This window comes from Andrena cerasifolii, chromosome 2 (genome assembly GCF_050908995.1).
Source record: "Andrena cerasifolii isolate SP2316 chromosome 2, iyAndCera1_principal, whole genome shotgun sequence".
Taxonomy (NCBI): Eukaryota; Metazoa; Arthropoda; class Insecta; order Hymenoptera; family Andrenidae; genus Andrena; species Andrena cerasifolii.
In genome coordinates this window covers 8,339,026-8,357,570 of record NC_135119.1, presented here as the reverse complement: position 1 = coordinate 8,357,570, position 18,545 = coordinate 8,339,026, and the positions used below count along the sequence as shown (strand labels likewise).

At 44.8% G+C, this 18,545-nt stretch overlaps 2 protein-coding genes and 1 pseudogene across 6 annotated transcripts in view; 1 reads left to right on the top strand and 2 right to left on the bottom strand.

Annotated features, from left to right (window-relative positions):
* LOC143366331 (uncharacterized) overlaps positions 1 to 18,545 on the top strand; it is a 91,144-nt gene that overhangs the window by 23,127 nt on the left and 49,472 nt on the right. The window lies entirely within an intron of this gene.
* On the bottom strand, positions 10,296 to 12,974 carry LOC143366324 (facilitated trehalose transporter Tret1-like). Of its 4 annotated transcripts, none has more exons than XM_076807334.1 (3): positions 12,683 to 12,974; positions 11,896 to 12,027; positions 10,296 to 11,748 (listed from the first exon to the last, which is right to left on the bottom strand). In XM_076807334.1, the coding sequence occupies exons 2-3, from the start codon at positions 11,963 to 11,965 to the stop codon at positions 10,400 to 10,402; spliced, it is 1,419 nt and encodes a 472-aa protein (XP_076663449.1). In that variant the 5' UTR covers positions 11,966 to 12,027; positions 12,683 to 12,974; the 3' UTR covers positions 10,296 to 10,399. The 4 variants fall into 4 exon arrangements, with proteins under 4 accessions (XP_076663449.1, XP_076663452.1, XP_076663450.1 ...); XM_076807337.1 differs by having other exon boundaries at positions 10,296 to 11,715; positions 12,683 to 12,971; XM_076807335.1 differs by lacking the exon at positions 12,683 to 12,974 and adding an exon at positions 12,286 to 12,638.
* On the bottom strand, positions 13,526 to 16,521 carry LOC143366388 (facilitated trehalose transporter Tret1-like; annotated as a pseudogene). Its single transcript, XR_013084729.1, has 5 exons — positions 16,396 to 16,521; positions 15,968 to 16,087; positions 14,744 to 14,914; positions 14,208 to 14,636; positions 13,526 to 14,015 (listed from the first exon to the last, which is right to left on the bottom strand). The product of XR_013084729.1 is annotated as a facilitated trehalose transporter Tret1-like (transcript).

The window sequence follows — 18,545 nt, the reverse complement described above, 5'->3', positions numbered from 1 at the left end:
TTTTTACGAAGCTTCTCCCACACCCACTGTTTCATCTCTGTTTTGTTTGCTATACTACTTTCGTCCTCATATCGCCTGCTTGTCTGTTTGCATTCCGCAGAATTCCTCTCACGCGATTTCTTTCTGACGCAATTTTCTTCCCGTTCCTTCTTCCGCGCGACAAGTTCGCGACAAAAGGAAGCGAGCACGTTATCGCTGATTGCACGCTGATACAAATTGCAATTTTATTGATTTGGTAATCTAGTATTCTGAAATCGTCCTCGTCTTGTCGACGAACGAGACATTCTTACGCGTGCTTCCGTATTTTCTGTTCGATTAAAGTCTTATGCCCACGTCATGTTTGAGCGCGAGAGCTGCGGCTCTTTCAAAGGCTGCTTTGTCGTTGTAGTCTACACCGTTGTTGTCGATGGACGGACCTAATAAATCGTAATCGGGCCAAGGCTGTTGGTAGCGCGTGCATGCACGGCTTTAACAGTTCTCTGCAGTCTCAGATCGCGAAACAATCCGCGCGGCTGTTCGTGAAATTCAATTAAACGCTTCGAGTCTTATCGTTCCTGTTCTGTGATCTATTTTCTTATAAATTTAATATCCTTCTGTATGTTAATTAACTCTCTCTAGCCCGCACTTTATTCTCAACGCTACTTGACAATACCAAACCTAGGAATCTATCCAAACGAAACACCTTATTTCATCTCTCACAATTAGTGTACAAAATATATAAAAAAAAAAATCTCGAACCATCGATAAATATCTGCAGGGAAGGAAGTTTCCACAGTTCGGAAGCGGCGACCCAGCTAGGGACATTACACGCGACCCCGGAAAAGCTCCTCTGAAAGCAAAGTTCGACAGCGAAACTGGTTGAGCAGATTTCAAATACGATCGGAAAAAATTGCCAACTTTAACAGCCCGCTGGTTGTTTATTTTCTTAGACGAAATCGTGCTCGGAGCGTATCTGCGTTAAAAGCAATAGTTGCACGGCGCTCGTACAAATATAAACTCTTTGATATCCGCATTTAACGCACGGAAGGATATAAATATACATAAAGCGGGCGCGCGTGCATGCAGCAAGACCGCGGCACGCGGAGGTAATAACGTATCTCGTGTTGTGATACGTTCTCTTTTTCGAATCTGAACACCGAGTAGCCACGCTCTCGCTGAATAGAGCCGGGCAGACCTGCAGCCCGGGGGCTTCGAGTGATTTCGTACTCAGGGCGAAAGTTAACCGTGATTCTGTGATGTACAACTCCACCTGAACTGTGAACAGTGATATTGAAATATTACCCTTTGAGACGCGAGTGCCGTTTACATAATTCTCGGTCATTAGTCTGTCGAATGATACGAAGCTTTTCTACCACGCGGCACGCTCCACATCTGCGATACTAAAGGCAACTTGGACCTTGATTGAAATAAAGAAATCTGCGTTTCATTTTCTGCTCACAAGCACACGAGCTGAATTGCCGCTCGCTATCTCGATATAAAGGTAGCCCGAAGCTCCAACATAAAGGAAGGTCTTCGAGGCGATGTAATGGATATCTCGGTTACGTCTTTTTTATCACGCCATATTTCACAAGCTTCTTTCACGCAATTTTTTCCCTTTTATTGTATTCGTGCGCGAATAGGGCGAAGCCTGGTGTCACGAACACCGTGCACGGATCAAGCTACCCTTCTATTCACGGGGGTTCATTTCCTACGCTTTCACGCCATTTGAAATATTGTTTCTCGCTGCAGAAACGAGGAGCAAGCCCGGTCCGTGCGGGCGGCGGTCTAAAAGAGAAGGAAAACATTGTATTGCCGCGGAATTACCGTCTGTTAACCACGTGCTCGAGAGTTCTAGAGACAAGCAAAGCTCTCCAGGTGCAAGTGGCGAACCGTGGAGGCTCTCCTCAGACCCCATCTAGCAGAGAACGACGTTGCCTTCATCGGTTCAAGGCTCGCTAAAGTCGCCGAACCTTTTCGTCTCGCTGTCGTGTCAGCCCGGTCAGACCGTTTCCGCGAACGCTGTCATTTCAAAGAATGTTACGACGAGCTGCCAAGACGTTTCGCAAGCGCGCTCTAACTGGCAAGGGTACTATCGCGGAAGCCGAAGAAAGAGGTTTGTAAACAGCGGGTTCGGGGAGGGAAGTAAGAGAATTGTTGCTGAAAGTTGTCTCTTCCACTGGCACCAACAGTTCAACATTGTTTCCAGACATACATTACAGTTTTTTTCCACCCTCCTAGAACCTTTCCTTTTAGAATGCTCTCATACTCTTATGCGCTTATGCGAATTTCGCTGGTAGCAATCTTAATACATAAAGCAGAAAGTTTATGTTTTTGTGTTTGTCTGTCGCCTAAAAGCTTTCGAACGGTAAACTCTAGGGTCACAATTCGCGAACTGTGCCACAGCGTAGGTATTATGCCTACCTAATTCAGACGAGTGTAACTATTTTCGCAAACGAAATAATTTTTGTTTTATAAAGTCAGAATCTAAATACCGGGCGAAACCGAGTGGTAAAGCTAGTATACCTATATGTTCATTATCGAATTGCATCGGATTCCAGAGTAGGGTATACCGGATCAAGTATACATGGTAAGGTATACGAATTATATTGTATTCCCACCAATTAATTCAATGGAACGGGGCAAAAAATCATGTTTCCCTGAAATCCCCCCTTCTGTACGCTGCAGTGGTATCATCCTCTCCATTCTGAATTGTTACGAATGTACACTCTGCTCGTCGGAACCGTATCATTTCGAAAGTTATTGTTGATTTAACGACCTCTTCACCCGCCAGCGTTATTTGCTCGTCTCGATTTCCACGTTCAACTGCAAATGCGCTGTAATTATTCCCGGTAGGCATGGATTCATGGACGCGTCAGGGTTTAAAGGTCTGCCTCTGTTGTTTGCCGTATTTTGAATGCTTTGCCGTGCCGATCGATTGCAGCTTCCATTTAATACCAACGATGAACACGTTTAACGTTGTGGTTTCCATCCGTGACGTTTCGCAGGCGATATTTTGCAATTCCTAATTTCATTAGGTACTGATGATATCAAACGGTTTGCGCGGTGATATTCCTCGGTTCGTTAAGGGCGTTTTCTTTGTATTACGATTGGCGCTGCTGCTATTGAAATTCGCGGCTGCACGTTCGTTATGTGGAATCATACGTAAGTACATGGGCATATACATATAATCCATATTCATGAGCGGCAATGATCGTACCGAGCCGATTAACGGTTCACTTTGTATAGATATTAGCACATAGTCAGACGTAGTCATCGAGCAATCAGTCTCTATTGATTATCATTTAGACGGATTGCTTCGGCAGGGTAAATTGCATGATTAATGATTCGACTTTAGAGGCACGGTGCGCCTATACTTGTCGCACGCTTGTACTATATCTGACGTGCCACGCTGGCGCGAGTCTATGTTAACGAAGACCGAACGTAGAATACGTGGAATTACGCCGAGTTCGTTGCGCTAGGCTTCTAGATATTCCAATCAACGTTCCACACTCTGCCGATCGTATGAAAACTGAAGACTATAAAAGAAAACCGAACGCGCCGATTTTTCTCTGCATATCCATTGCACGGCTCAAACTATTTCCCTGGAATACCGAGGGAACATCGATCTCTCGAAATGCTTTCTATGGAAATCCAGAAGTAGACAGCGGAACGGGATACCGCATTTAAAAACAATACGGGGAAACAGTAGGTATGGAGTCGTATTTTTCGTGGGCTTCCAAACCAAACATCCAGGATATCTAGATCTGGGATATCCTATTTTGATGGAGATTGTAACGCGCGAGGTATCGAAGGAAAAAGGATCATTATGATGGTCAAACAACGTAGACAGTTTCGACCGTACGGAAATTTGGGGTTTCAAATAGCCTTCGATCTCGTGAGCGAAAGGACGCTCGCAGGTCAGACGCGAGTTTGGTGGTCGAGCCTCCAGGGGTTCGGCCATATTTCATCTTCCACGGTACAGCCGATGCACGCCAGGAGGAGGTCCACGCAGGAAAAGAAGGAAGAAAGTTACGATAGCCAAAGGAGTATTCCCCTAGGCATCCTAACGTTCTCTTCCACCGCTTTTCACCAGGGTAATCATATATGTAGGATACGAAGTCCAGAGGCTACGGTATCGATGTGTCGGGGCTGCTTCAGGATTGTTCGAATGTTACCCTGTTTTCTGCAGCTGCTTATTTTTTGGGGGAATCAGTCTAACGTATACGGGGTGGCGGTGCGAGAGTAGGAATCCTTTTCCCTTTCCGCGAAGAAAGGCGTTCATCACACTTTGCCGGTTTGCGTAGATCTGGCGAAGAAATCCCTACTGCAAAACGTATGAAAACTTAGTTTCATTAATTTAACTATAAAATAAAGTTTGCGGGGTAACGAGGAAACTGGGTCACAAAGACGCGAGGAGATACGATGGCTGGAAGTTGATGTCAGTTTACTTGAAAGAAGACGTAGAGACACGGGAGTACTATGGGAGCCACGAGCAATCCCTTGCGAGTCCTTGCTTCTACTCGTTCCCTGCAAGTTCATTTCGCTCGTATAAATATTCACGCGAAGGTTGCTCCTCGCGCACCTGTGTTTCGCCTCGATTCTTTTGGAGCGTCGATAACTTGTTAGGTGCAGTTCGTCGTGAATGGAAACTTGCGAATGTATTCGTCACATCTGTATGAGAAGCAGCCTCTCATTGTTTACGCAATACCTACAAACAATCGCAGTACGAGAAGTGGAAGAGTTTCGTCATTAAAAGTCGTCAAGCGATTTTCCTTCCCCAGAAAACTGCCACGAGTTCACTCGCCCGATGTCGACGAATTTTCAGATGTTAATTCGTCTTGCAATCAGGCGTCACGTCTGATGATCCCGTACAAATGCCCCAGTTAACAGGCGATCCAAAGGAAGATAATGTTGGAAAACGGAGGAACTACTAGGATACCTGGGCGTTCATTCATCAGATGTGGCATTTACCAAGCAGATAGCAGAGAGGTGGCTTTTCGGGGTTGTCTTTCGCTTCGATTCTGTCTCAGAAAGCGCTGGAACGGCCGGAACACCGTGCTACGTGTCGGAAGTGGTGTATCGCGGCGCAACACGGTGTACAGTTGACCACGAGTATCATTGATCCACCGGAAGCAGCGCAGGCTGCCTCAGAAGGGTTCGCTGGAAGTCGCTGCGCGAGAATTTAGGTTACAGACCGCGTTAGGTCCGTTCCCCTTCCTACCTTCGTTCCATTGACTATCCGCGACTTGGCGACCAACCAATTCCGGCGTTTTCCGTGACATACTACTAGCCTACATTTTGTCCGGTCGATGATACGGTGCATCGAACTTTTCAGTCGCAGGACACCGCTCGTCCAACCCGCTCCTTTTGTTTAAATAATTCATCGGGCTCGCGAGAAGACGACACAGGGATTTGGGGGTGGAGGGATATCAGCAGTCTTCGAGGACTCCGTGTCTGCTTCCATCCGTGATATCTTTAGTTCCCGTTTTCATCGGTCGACGAGGGTCCAGCCGTAAAATTTTATTTTCTTTTTTTTTCAGCCGCTATCCCGGAAAAATAATGTTCTCGTTTACGGGCTCGATGGCGGGAAAAGAAAGCGGTTAGACAAGCAGCGGGGTGGCGAAGAGCTCTTCGGCGCGTCGTAAAAAATTACTTCGATTTCGAGATTCGATTTCCCTCGGACCAGCCGATATCCCTTCCCACCCCCGCTTTGCCTTCGCTCGCTGCTGCGGGATAATGCCGAGGCATTCTCCATGTGGAAATGAGAAAACGCGCATCCCCTGCACGTTGTCGTGTAAGTGGATGGAATAGAGGCGATTCCATTCGACGCGCCCTGCCAGCATTGTACGCGTGCGATCTTTTGATTTTTACGGCCGATCAAACCCCTCGCCCCGCGTACCAGTCCCTGAAGAAGAAAACAGAGGGGTGGAATCCCTGTTTGTAAGTGGAAAGACGATCTCCCCGAGGTTCGTTGAATTTTAAGGTTCTTCCCCCTTGCTTTCTGGTTGCCAAGGGGAGGCTTCGGAGAAACTTTGTCGATTGCCGTGGCACGAAGGGTTATTGCATTGCAAAATGGATTTCGGAACTTCTTTATTGACTGAAACTTGGAGGCGTTCCATTATTACACGTCGTATATATGATTTTTCTTGCGCCTTGGCGTTAAGGTGTTAGAAAAAGGGATCCTAGATTTCAAGCGCGCATAATAGTCTGCAAGGGGAGGGCAAATAGGGTGGGAAGATTAATTAACCTTACATATGCGATTATTCGTGAGGTACCGCAGTTTGTTTCCTAAACTAATCAAGCCCGAGTGACGATATAAACGGTGTCGTGGGGTAAATATATTTGCATTTGGTAAACGGCAATAATTTCTTTCGCAACCTATGCGTGTTCCCCTGTTGTATCTCGATTCAAGACTGCCGTAGAAGTAAATTAAAGCTCCGTGACGGGCCTAGGCGAGTGAAACGAATGGCTCCGCTGTTTCGTTTTTGGCGCAACAACCGAGTGCCAACACTTTTATCGATTCCCAGCGACTGGGGCAATAATCGGAACCAATGGTCTCTGCAAGTTCATTTTCGAAATGGTAGTCGACTCCGGGCGCTGTAATAAAAATTTACAGTAGGAGCTTTCGGTGTCAGTAAAAATATGCACGAATCAATTAGACAGATTAATTATAATACACACATAAGAAAATTCTCAGAAGGCAATTAGACCTATCTGTGAGCATCGAGCTAAATCCTTTACTCGCGGATAGTTCAGCGGGCATTAGCGGACTTAGCAGCATAATTGGTATCGGATAAGAGAATCTAGAACAAAGGGTTGACAGGATAATTGACTTGGTTTAGTTGTAGGCAGCTTTAAAGCGATTAGTGGTTCTGAAACGGACGTGAAGGCTCGTAGGTGGACGATTGGGAAACTGTCCAAGCATCGATTATCTGTGTGTATCGTCAGCTTTCTACTTTCGCAGAGAAATAGTAAGACTACTGGTATCTTCCCTCGCCGCGTGTATCTCCGATCACGAATAATCTAAGGACGTGCGAACGCGAACGAGACAGCCGCTCCACTATCTTTTTATAATACGTTGCAGCAGATCAGAAGTGGATCTGCGATGCGTCAGGTTTACGATGAAAGCGACGTGTGTGCGAGTGTCTCGAAGGAAGCCAGTGATGTACAATGTGTGCCTTCGAGCGTACAATTTCCGCGGCTTTGTCAAGAGAAGCGTTTATATCCTCGCGACGATAAACTATCTAGTTTGTCCCCGGGAAAGGTTTAAGGTGACATCAGACATCTTCATGGCTCCGACGCTGAAACGAAGAAATTCGTTCCATTCAACTGTGACATTTCCAGCCATACAGGCTTATGCTCCATCTCGGTCGCTACTGTACGTTGATTATACGTAAGAAAGTATATGCTAATTATTTCCCTCGTAGGTTGAAAGTCTGGAAGCCATCTCCATTTGTCGATAAACTCAATAAACTGTCACGAATCATTCGGGGTTCAGTTCGATTCGTTCTGCTCTATTCCATCGAATTCCACAATGCTTCCATCTCTTTACAGTAATCTAAATTTACTCTGCCTTGTTCCCGACCGTTTGAATCTATTCTGATTCATCGTTACAATCGACGGCTGAAATCCTCGATTATTTTGCCCCTCCGGTAACCTTCTTAGATTCGCGTCTAAAAAAGTAATTACCGCCGAACGAATGTACTACAGAGAGCTAGCACATCGCTGCCTCGCCGTTTCATGCTCGTTCGAGCGGCCCAACGTTCTCGTGAATATTCCGCTTTATTTCCGAGTAGCAATCGCTCCTTTACGACGGTTTTTTATGCCCACTAAATCGTAACGACCGGTTCGACAAAGGAATAAAAAGGTCGCTAAGGAAGTGCATGGCACTGATAACGGCAGGAAAAGAAGCGATATGAATATTTCACGAGGCGAGCCGGCAGGGTCGCGTCAAAGCCCTTTCTGATACTTCGTTCTGGATTTCGCGACGGATACGCGGCATTAATTGCGACAGTTTCTATGATCTCGCATGCCGCTGGGCGATTAGCTTGAAATCGGCTTAACCGGTAAACCCCGGGCTGGTCGATGCAATAACTTAACGACGTCGGAACGTCAGAAAGGCAAAGTTGAGCGCGGCCATTATCTGGCGGTGGTTGGAGCAAACAGTTATTAGTCCTGCGCACCTCTCGTATCGTAATTGGGTTGCTCGGTAATGAATTTAAAATGTTAATTAGGCGTGTTGCCCGAGTGGAGGCTCGTACGCGGGTGCGGCACGCTAAACGTTTATTGTGAAGCAACGGTGACATTTGAGTAATCGATTAACCTCGTTTACATCCGAAATGTTATTAAGGAAACTTCACCGAGCACAACGGGTATGCACCTATGCATAAATTCCGCAGAAACTAACATCCAAGATTGCGTAGATGACTTTCATTCTCGTTGGCGCCGAAAGTAATAGGTATACAGCTTGTATGTAGGTTTAAGAGTTAACTCGAACTGAGAATTGCAGTTTTCCTGATAACTGGAATTATATTATGAACCGAACTATTTAGCTACAATTTCGGAGATGGAGTAAGAGCGATAGTGAGAGGCAAGACTCTGGTAAACGTCTGTCAGATTTGATTAACAACGTTTTAAACTTTACTATTTTTCAACTTACGACTCAATAAAATAATTTTATGAAAAAGTAACCGCGAAAGCTTTATCGCCGCTCTAACTTCTGCAATGTTTAACACGGGAGTCATCAACGAGACTCACCAGCAATGACCCGAACGAGATAAGGTGGCATCCAATTTTCAACAGTGCCACCATGGGACCGTGACATCTTCAACGTTGTAGCCAGGTCGGCTGAAATATCGTCTTCTAAAATATGAAACTGGCCGAGTTCCATCGTCGACGTTACCGCGGAGTACGTCCGCCCCCAAAGAGAAATAGGTACATCGTTTCTCGGTTAAGGGAAGAATGGAAGGCAAAAGAACAGCAGGCATCCGCGACCTTTTCTCCCATTATTATTTGAGGCTTCGCTCGGCTCTTTGGATTTACTGGAAACTTCTTCACGATGCGCTTTCCCGGGTTCCAATGAAATATCTGCTATAATAAGACCCTGCTGGAAACACTATGGTTCGTATGGGAGCCAACCGTGACCTTTTTACCTAATATTTAATAGAATATGATGTATTTTAGTATCATGTTTACAAAATTTAAAAGAGATCGTGAAATAGCGAAAAGTATGTTGGAGCTTACTCTGGAACTATCCAGCAAAATCGCTAGCTATTACATTTTATCATTGGGATTGTTACACACACTTGATGCAGGTACATTATCATCCTTGTTAGGGGAGAGGTGGGATGAAAGAGACATTTTTGTTTAGGACTGGATAGTAAAAAAACTAAATAACCATTCGAGTTCTAATTGGGCACATTAGAAAGGCCAGTTATCTGCGTATAACGGTACACGGTTCTATTAAGCTTCGCTCTATATTTACATATCTTATTTTTCGCTTTCCAAAAAGTGTGTTTTGTTCCTTTCATAAATTGGCTGTATTGAAAGAGACATGGGTGTTTATGAATGGGACAGTGTAATAAAGCAAGGTAATATTAATATTATTCCTTTAACTGTTATTTCTGCTAGTACCGAAATCGCTGTACTGATGTCGACAAGTCTAAAAGTCGACGTTTTTCTTAAATGACATAAATACCACGGCTTTGCCAAAATATTTGTAACAAACTTTACATTAAGCTTACATACTTAAATAACATAAAATAATCCTCACATTGAAAAACAATGGATAATACTTTCACTAAAAACCAAACTATGTTAATTAAAAGATCTTAATTTGCACCAAAATAGATCAAAAACATCTTGATGTGTGGTAAATATTCTTTTATTACCAGTGTTCCGTTTATCATAGTAAGGGTTTGAAGGAAACACTTTCATAAATTTGTCTTGTGTCCTATTCATAAATATGACAGCACAATTGAAAATCTAATCTCTACAGCTACAATATTAAACAAAAGATTATTTCACATACGCCTTATTGTTCCTGAATAAATATCAGTCCAGATATAGTAATAAAGAAAACACTTGGCAAAACGTTCCGAAAAAACATGAAAAATTTTACTTCGAAGCACGAAAAAATTCAACCGTGTATCACCGCCATCTCTGAAATGGCAGCGACTTGCAGTTAGGCATGTTTGGGCACGCATTAGTGTTGCTACGAAATGAAAATACTTTCGTCGTGGGAAGAACCTTTATCTTTCAAATAATTGCAATGTCCCTTTCATTCCACCTCTCCCCTACATGCAGTTGTGCCTATCTCTGCGTAACTTCGCTCGAACGTTGCATTGTTCGGATTCATTGAAACTGCGCGGTTCCTTTGAAACTGTGACAGATTTGACAGCTACTACGACTTCCAAATGATCTACCTCTTCTGTATCAGCTGAGTTTGAATTTCTTGCAAAGACATCCCCTTCGTCTCGGGTATAAAAAATATCGTGTATGGCACGGCCGTCAATATCAGGAGCGCGTAAAGCAAGAAAATGTATTGCTCGGTCATCAGGTCGAGCAAAGGCAAGTAAGTAGCCGAGGCGAGGAAGGCGCACACGCCGGACACGCAGCTGCCGATACACGCAGCCATACATTTCTGATGCGAGGGGAATATTTCGCTTAATACCGCAGCCGGTACAGCGAAAATGCCCATAAACACTGCCAGATAAAGGGAGATCATCGCAAAGATCGGCAATCCCTCCATCGTTTTTGGATCGAAACCGAAGCTCAACAGTTGAAAGTCGAGCGTCAGGATGCACAAAGATATCGTCACACCGGCAGAGGACGCGATCATCAGTATCTTCCTTCCGAATCTGTCCATCAGGAACATGGACAGGGCGGATCCAACGATTCCGAACACCATCACTATGATAACTATTTGCGCGGGTTCTATCACGGCGACTTTCGTCGATATTAATATCGTTTCCATGTAAAACACGATACTGTTTATACCGCACAACTGGCTGTACATAAAAAGCATTATGATGATGGACAACGACTTTCTGAAGCGAGCGTCCCTGAACTCTTTCAGAGTATTCACGAACGATTGTTCATTCGCGTTCTCGACGAACTTCTTTAGCGCCATGAATTCCGATTCCACGTCACAGTTCCGATGGTACCAACGGATCGAGGCCTTTGCTTTCTCGTCTAGCTTTTTCTTCACCAGGTGGTGAGGCGATTCCGGCAGCCAGACAAAAATTACCATCAGGGTTAGACAGGGGGCTAGGCAGATTATGCCTGACGTCCTCATAGACAGATACGCTCCCATCAAGGCCATGAGGAAGTTTCCAAACGGCATACCGATTACGCCCAACGCGACCAGTGCTCCTCGGATGCTGGGATCCGCTATTTCCCCTAGATAGAGGGAAAAACAGCTGTAGGCCATGCCTAAGCTGATGCCGCCGAGAAGTCTGGACACGTACAGCCATTCCACGCTGTTCGCCACGATCGTGAACAGCCAGCATAACGCGATGGGCACGCTGTTGATCAGAACGGTTGTCTTGCTGCCTAGATAATTGGCGGAGAGAGCACCGCCGATCGCACCGAACGGTCTCCCGAAATTCAGCAACGACGCCACCCAGGACGCTTCTGTCATCGTGATCGGGAGGGAGGATCCTGGGGATGTTAACTTGGCGATGTACGGGGAAGACCATCCTCCCATGAATCCCGTTTGGCACACTAACAGTGCAACTGCGAACAGATTGGAAATCGATGGTTCGTCGACTGGCAAGAAAATGAAGTGGAAGTTTCTCGTCTAAGGCGAGTTTGGCCCTTTCGGACTTCCGCTTATTACCGCCGCGCAGAAACTGCAGCTAGTTTTATACTTTTTACGTGTATCCGAGATGCTCGCCGGCTATACAATCTATTTACCTCCGATGCCGCCGATCCATTGCGGCCACGTCACTTTTCCGGCCAATTTCTCATGTGCCTCTTCAATCATGGTTTCCCCTCTCAAGATACGAACTGACTGAGTGTACTCTTATTTGCATCAGAAGCGGGTGCCTTTAGAAATGATAAAATATGAATGTGTAGTTGATTTTAAGCAGATAAGATAACAAACGTTGCATTTCCTCGTTGCAGGGTATATTCGAGTACTACGCTTACGCACGTTCAGCGAACGAACCGAGAGGCGGTACGTTTAGCATCCGGCGTTAATTACTTTTCTCGATGGCTAATTTCTTGCGTGCCATGGAACCGTATTTTTTTGCCTTCGAACAAGAAATTATATGTGTCGGGAGTAAGTGGAATAAGATAACCAACCTTGTAGCTTTAACAGATAACGGCGACAGTTTTAACGATACACTTTGATCTCATTCTCGCACCAAAGTTGTGAAACGAAAGAATCTTATAAGACTTAATAAACACTCGAGATCCACTGTGTGGTTTTTAAGAATAAATTGTAGTATACATGTACGACATGAAAGATGTTGGTATGAGTAACGTAGAGAAATCTAGCAGATTTACAAGATAAATTTGCAAACACTGTACGCGTTATATCAATTAGATGTAAATTTAATAGCACGAGTGATGCAGCGCGGACTCGTCACAAGAAAATTACTCATTTTTGCCTCTGCTTTATACATATACCACACAAGACAGTGTTGAGGGGGTGGGGTCTGACGTACGTTTTGACATACGAAAGTATATTTGTATCAACCTTATCAGTGATGACATCACGTTCTTGTGACATACAGAATTCTATGATAAATTGATACAAGCAAGTCTGTCAGTCATTTTGGTTTTAAAGTCGATGGGCAGAAATCTCGATGCATTAATATCGAGTTTGATTAACTAAGTAGTCCATGATATGAAAAGCTGAAGCTTTCGAATGAAACTGATCGTAGGTAAGTTTAAATAGCACTTTCGCGTAAGCGAGTCGAGCGTATGCGCGAACCGATTAATTGCACGTTTGCTTGAGACAGCTATTTAGCCAATGTCGCGTTCATTAGGAATACTGCCTTTGCTCGCAGGCTCTTTCCGCGCGACACCCTAAATCACGAAACTTGGCAGATAGTATTATCGGGATTACCAATTTTGATTATACCGCCTAGTTGATAGTTAGCGTCCTTTTACGACATTCCGTGATAAGATAAGGCACGAATAGTTCCTTATAAATTATTCACCGTTCTTGCTGTATCGAGATGAAACCGTCATACAATTATAATAAATCGCGTTTCCGTCATTGTACAACAAACGGGAATTTGCAAGAAACCGTAGTAGCACCGTCTTTATTTCGTATTACACAAACATAAAACGCAACTGCCTATAAATATCAATACTCCGTAAGTGACTCCTGAGATCATTGTTCCTTACATCGCATCTTATACCCTGGTTTCTTGTGATCGTCCACTGCCAGATAATACGTGCATACTTTGGCTGATCAGTATATTCTGGATTTCCTGTAAACATTGCATTAATAGAGCCTCCAAAAATGACGTAGACCTCAGGCTCTTGTTTGTGTTTCTGAATATTAGCACGATCCCGAGTGCCTGATGAACGGTAGATCGTCAAAAGTATGATCGACCGGTGTCCTTTGGAGTCTGTAAACATTGCTTGTAGCGAGTAACACTCAGAAACGATAAAATTCATATGTTTGAATCTACCAAGAGATTTATAGAAGTCGTGTAGAGGAGGAAGACGTATTTCTCGGTCACGAGATCGACCATCGGCTGATAAATTCTGCTGGTGAGGAAAGTGAAAAGCGCACCTATGATGCTGGCCAGAAATCCGCCTACGCTCTTTAGATCGGCCGGGGAAAGCTGGCCGAGCATCGTGCTCGGGACCGGTATCATCCCGATAGACAGCATTGTGAAAAGCAGCATAGAAAGGATCGTCATCCATTCGAGATTCTTTGAATTTAAATCGCACTCCAGCAGTAAGAAGTGTAACGTTAAAAGTGCCGTCGCGGCGATTACGGAGCTGCAGGACAGCAGCAACAGAAACCTTCTACCGCACCGATCGATCAGAGCCACGCTGATCCAACGCGACCACTATACCTGAATACGAGCATGGTGAACTGTATAGATTTGAAAGCGGCGATACAAGAAATAATGGGCAGCTAATGGCTGTTTTCTAGCCTTCTAATCGCGAGGCGCTTAAACAACTGCTGGGTACTTTTCGACAGGAGAGAACGCAGCTTAACCGCGAAACTTTCGACTGATGTAGTCTCATAAGGGGTTTACGAAATAATTCTATGAAATACCAAGTGCGCCGGAGAGAATCACAACCACGGATGGTTCGATGCTCGTCACTTTGGCCTTCTTCACTATGATCTCCATGTAGAACATGATGGTGTTGAGGCCACGGCGGTTCTTCCTCTCGGTCATCTTCATCAGTTTCTCGCGAAAAATTGTGGGTGTCGGAGGCATAAACGAGCGCTCGATAATCGCCAGTTCCTCTTTGACGTTCGACTTCCTGTGGTACCATTGGATGGTCGGAATTAAACTGATGACACCAAACCACACCATCGATATCAGAGTGCCCATTATGTTGCCGATCAGCAATCCTATCGGGATTCCATTCACTATCGTGCAGCGCACCGCGAATGTGCGCCGTCGCTATTTCGCCGATGTAAATCGAAAAACAGCTGAAGTGCATTCCGAAAGAGATTCCTGCCGGGAGCGGGATTATTTTCAAAGTGGGGAAATGTTAGCAACGGAAATGCTGTACATGTGTCGCGATAAATATCGTAGCCAGGCGTGAACAGTGAATTGCTTACCCACGAAAATTCTAGACACGTAAAGCCATCCGACCGAATTGGCAACTATTATGAGAATCCAGTCTATCATTATGGGCACTCCCGACGTCAAGAGAGCCGTCTTGCTGCCAAAATATTCCATTATAACCGCCCCACAAATGGAGCCAATAAGGCGTCCAAATGGCATTAAAGGGGTAGGTTACCCTCAACAGCCCAAATCAGCCCTTCTTCGAACACACATTCTGAAATTATAAATGAATATAGAGATAATTTTTGTTTTACTTTTTAAGCGTCATTTCGTTGACTTTAATGCGCAAAAAGAAAATTTTAAATATATTTATGGGAAAACAAGTTATAAATATAAATGTGGGAACGTGTACGCGATGTACCGTTTGATGGTGATCCACCTTGTGCAGGAAGCAAAATTTTGTTGAACAAATTAATACAATTTTTATGTTGATGTTTCTGATTTTTCCTTTTTTGAAGGAAAAATATTTTTTATCTTTTTTTTTAAGAATTTATATCGAAAATGTGCTCCTAATATATGGAGGGGAATAGTTTCCTGCAGCTCCCTGTAAATTTTCATTCAAATCGTTCGGGCGGATTTCGAGATTTTATTTTCAATGTTATGGAAAACGTAGTTTCTGGGAAATCGCGTTTAAAGTTGGACATCGTTATCCGATCTCATGTGCAGGCTCGTGCATTTTTTACTGTAATTCCTTCATTTTTTAGAATTTCGGGGCCCCGTTGCGCTCAGAATACGTAGAAAAGATGTAGCTAGCAGGATATGCAAACATCCTAAAACCCAATTTTCGAATATTTTGTGGGTAACCTACCCCCTTAAGGGGTTATGCCTAGTCAGGCGGTCGAGAAGAGGCGAATATTTGTGATTTTTTTTTGAAGAAGCGGAAGCGTATATTTTTACAGAACTTTTTGCGCTTAAAAGAGCAACATTTAAAGAACATTTGGTAATTTTTTTGTAGAAAAATATTTACGTTCATAATAAAATAACAAGCGACATCCAAGAAGCATTTTTAAAAATTTGGTTTTGCGGTGACCATTGGCATTCGGAACCAGATTATCTAAAATCAAAAAACAAAAAAGATTTCGTTAGTATAATAATGTATCCTCAGGTTGACGGAGAGAATTTTCCGAAATATTAAGTTAAAACAAAATGGCGGCTATTTAAAGTTGAAATCCTGATTTTTTCCTGCAAAAATCACGCGAAAAAATCAGCCCTTAAAGAGGCTATCCACGCGGCTTGACTCGCCGTCGCTGGAAACGGCGAGTCCTCGCTAGTTAATAATGCCAGGTAAGGGGACGTCCAACCGATCGCAAGTCCAAAATTCAAAGATAACAAAGTCACTATAGTAAAATCTTCGATTAATGTTGCATAAATATATTGTCGGTTTATCGTGAAGGTTCTACCACACGATTGTTTGGAACTTTCAGATATAGGTACAAATGACGAGCGTTAGAATATAAGAATTCATGCTATTTAACTTGAGAAACAGTACTAACAGCGCATATACAATTGCGTACCCCTACTTTTACTCGTCTTGGGGCATCCATTGGACTTTGCAGATTGTTGCAAAGTTACGAATATTTTCGATAGCTATTGAAGCTCAAACGAAAGTGTCAAAGAACAGTAAAATTCATAAAGTTCCACTGACCCACGACTGCCGCAGCCCACTGTAGCCACACCCGCGTAAAGGCTTCCACGATTTGAAACGTCATTGGTGCGCCGAGTGAGCGAAGCAAACAGAAACTTCTCTAACGGTCCTGCGTTGTCCTCACTGCGTTGTCCTCCAAATTGTCTCTTCCCGTAATTGATTTATACTTTTTTATTTCCTCGATACTTTTCGTGCGGTCTGTTTCCGTAAATATGTGACGTTCAGCAGCCAAACAATTCCGCATGATTTATTGAAAAGTCCTCGCTGTCACAGATACGAAAATCGCGCACTTCCGTGGACCATATTTCAATCGACGGTCCGCGTTCGCATTGAACAGGCGAATACGCTTGGGCTTGATTCGCCGCTGGTGATCGGTTCCTTTAAAAAGGGACTAAAGGGACAGGGCGAGTTTATCTTCGCGGAGAGGACAGTACGGTTGAGTCTGCCGCGGCTGTCATTCGGCCTCAGCCGTCATTGCCCGTTTAATTTTTGCCATCTCGACGGGGACTTGTAATAAACGCTCCCGAGTTTACCGTTGGACGGTATTTTCGAGAGTGCAGTCTGGACGTCTCGCGTCGTATCGATCTCGCCACGAAAATATGCTTTTTCGTATCGTTGATAGAAACGAAGGGCTGGATCTTCCGTCCGCGCGCGATTACATTAAACGCGGTATTTATATTTACGAGCTGATTACACTTTACCAATTGTACACCGCAGTTTTCGCCGATTTAATGACTGGCATGAACGCTCCAATGTTTCGCGAGACGGGCGTTTTCATTTTTACGCGCGTTTACGTTACGCCACCACCGCGTGCGCACGTTCTCGGAGGAAAATAATATGTTTTGAAATGTAAATTGGCCGTGTCTCGTGGCAGCAAATTATATTGAACAAGTCTAACAAACTTGTTGATTCTAGGCTCGATTCTGCCTGATGTCTGCCACCTTGCCACCTATTACACGAATTTATCTCGGCGCCTTGACTCGCGGTATCACGATGTTTGCAATGCCAGCCACATGTGACCGGGTTTCTGTTCGAAAATCCAAACAACCGCACGTCCAAATATAGATCGTAACGCGGCACGGCGACTTTTTCAATCGCATAATTCCTTTGCAAATACGCTTTTTTTAGTAGGCATTTGTAATCGCCGCGCGCCTTTCGGTTCTCGCCAGTTGAAACTTAAGGATATTCGACGAACGGGGTTGCATAAATTTCCACGAGCACAGGGTGGACGATCAGCGTATCGCGGGGGTGGAGAGGCTGGGCGGTGTCGTTTTCACAGATGGTTAAAATAACATTCGTTCCGGGAACGCGAATTGTCCGCGTACTGTTAACAAAGCGCATTCCGGAATGCACTCGACGCACTCGATGCACACTCGGTGCGCGCGCACTCGCAAGAGGTGCGGAATTACACCGGGAAAAACGTTAATACGCCCGCTACTCGGGGCGGCTGGAAATCCTTGCAGCCGAGGCGTGCGTAATATGTTTTTATTTTTGCTCGCGGGACACGGCTGCGTTCCTTTCAACGCGGACGTTGTACCTGCCGTGCGTGGCCCCGTTCGCAAAAATTTTCTGAAAGGTCACGCGTGATCCCCGTTGCACGCGCAAAGCTGCAGAAATTCACGCTCGTACCGCGAACTCCCTGTCAGTGTCCTCAACAGTCGTAAATAACGTTAAGTCAGCCAGTTTAGCGTAACGCTTACGTCATATATTCCTCTGCGCCTGTTCTCTTTTTTCGAGGCGACTGACAGGGAGGAACGGGAACGCGAAAATGCGGAAGACAAGGGCGGGGGACTCGATGCGCCTGGCTGTGACAACTTGATTCCGAGTTTCCTTTGGAAGCTGAGTCCCTTTAGAACGTCCCGTCGATGCAGATCATCGCAGCGGGCTAACTAGAGACGTGTTTCGACACAAGGCTTCGCGCGTTTTCAGGCCGCGGCGGTTATTTGGTGTCCCCGAGGGCAGTCCGGCGCAATCTAGGAACTTCAATATTTGATACATGTGGTCGGTTGTATGGCCGGGTCTTCGAACTAGTTTCGCCCGCGTGACTTGATGACGTGCAAATTGGATTACTTGCCCTCGGGAACCGTATAATTGAATTTGAGCAGCTGTGCTTATTATCGAGTATAACTGCGACCCGATCGAAGGTGTGC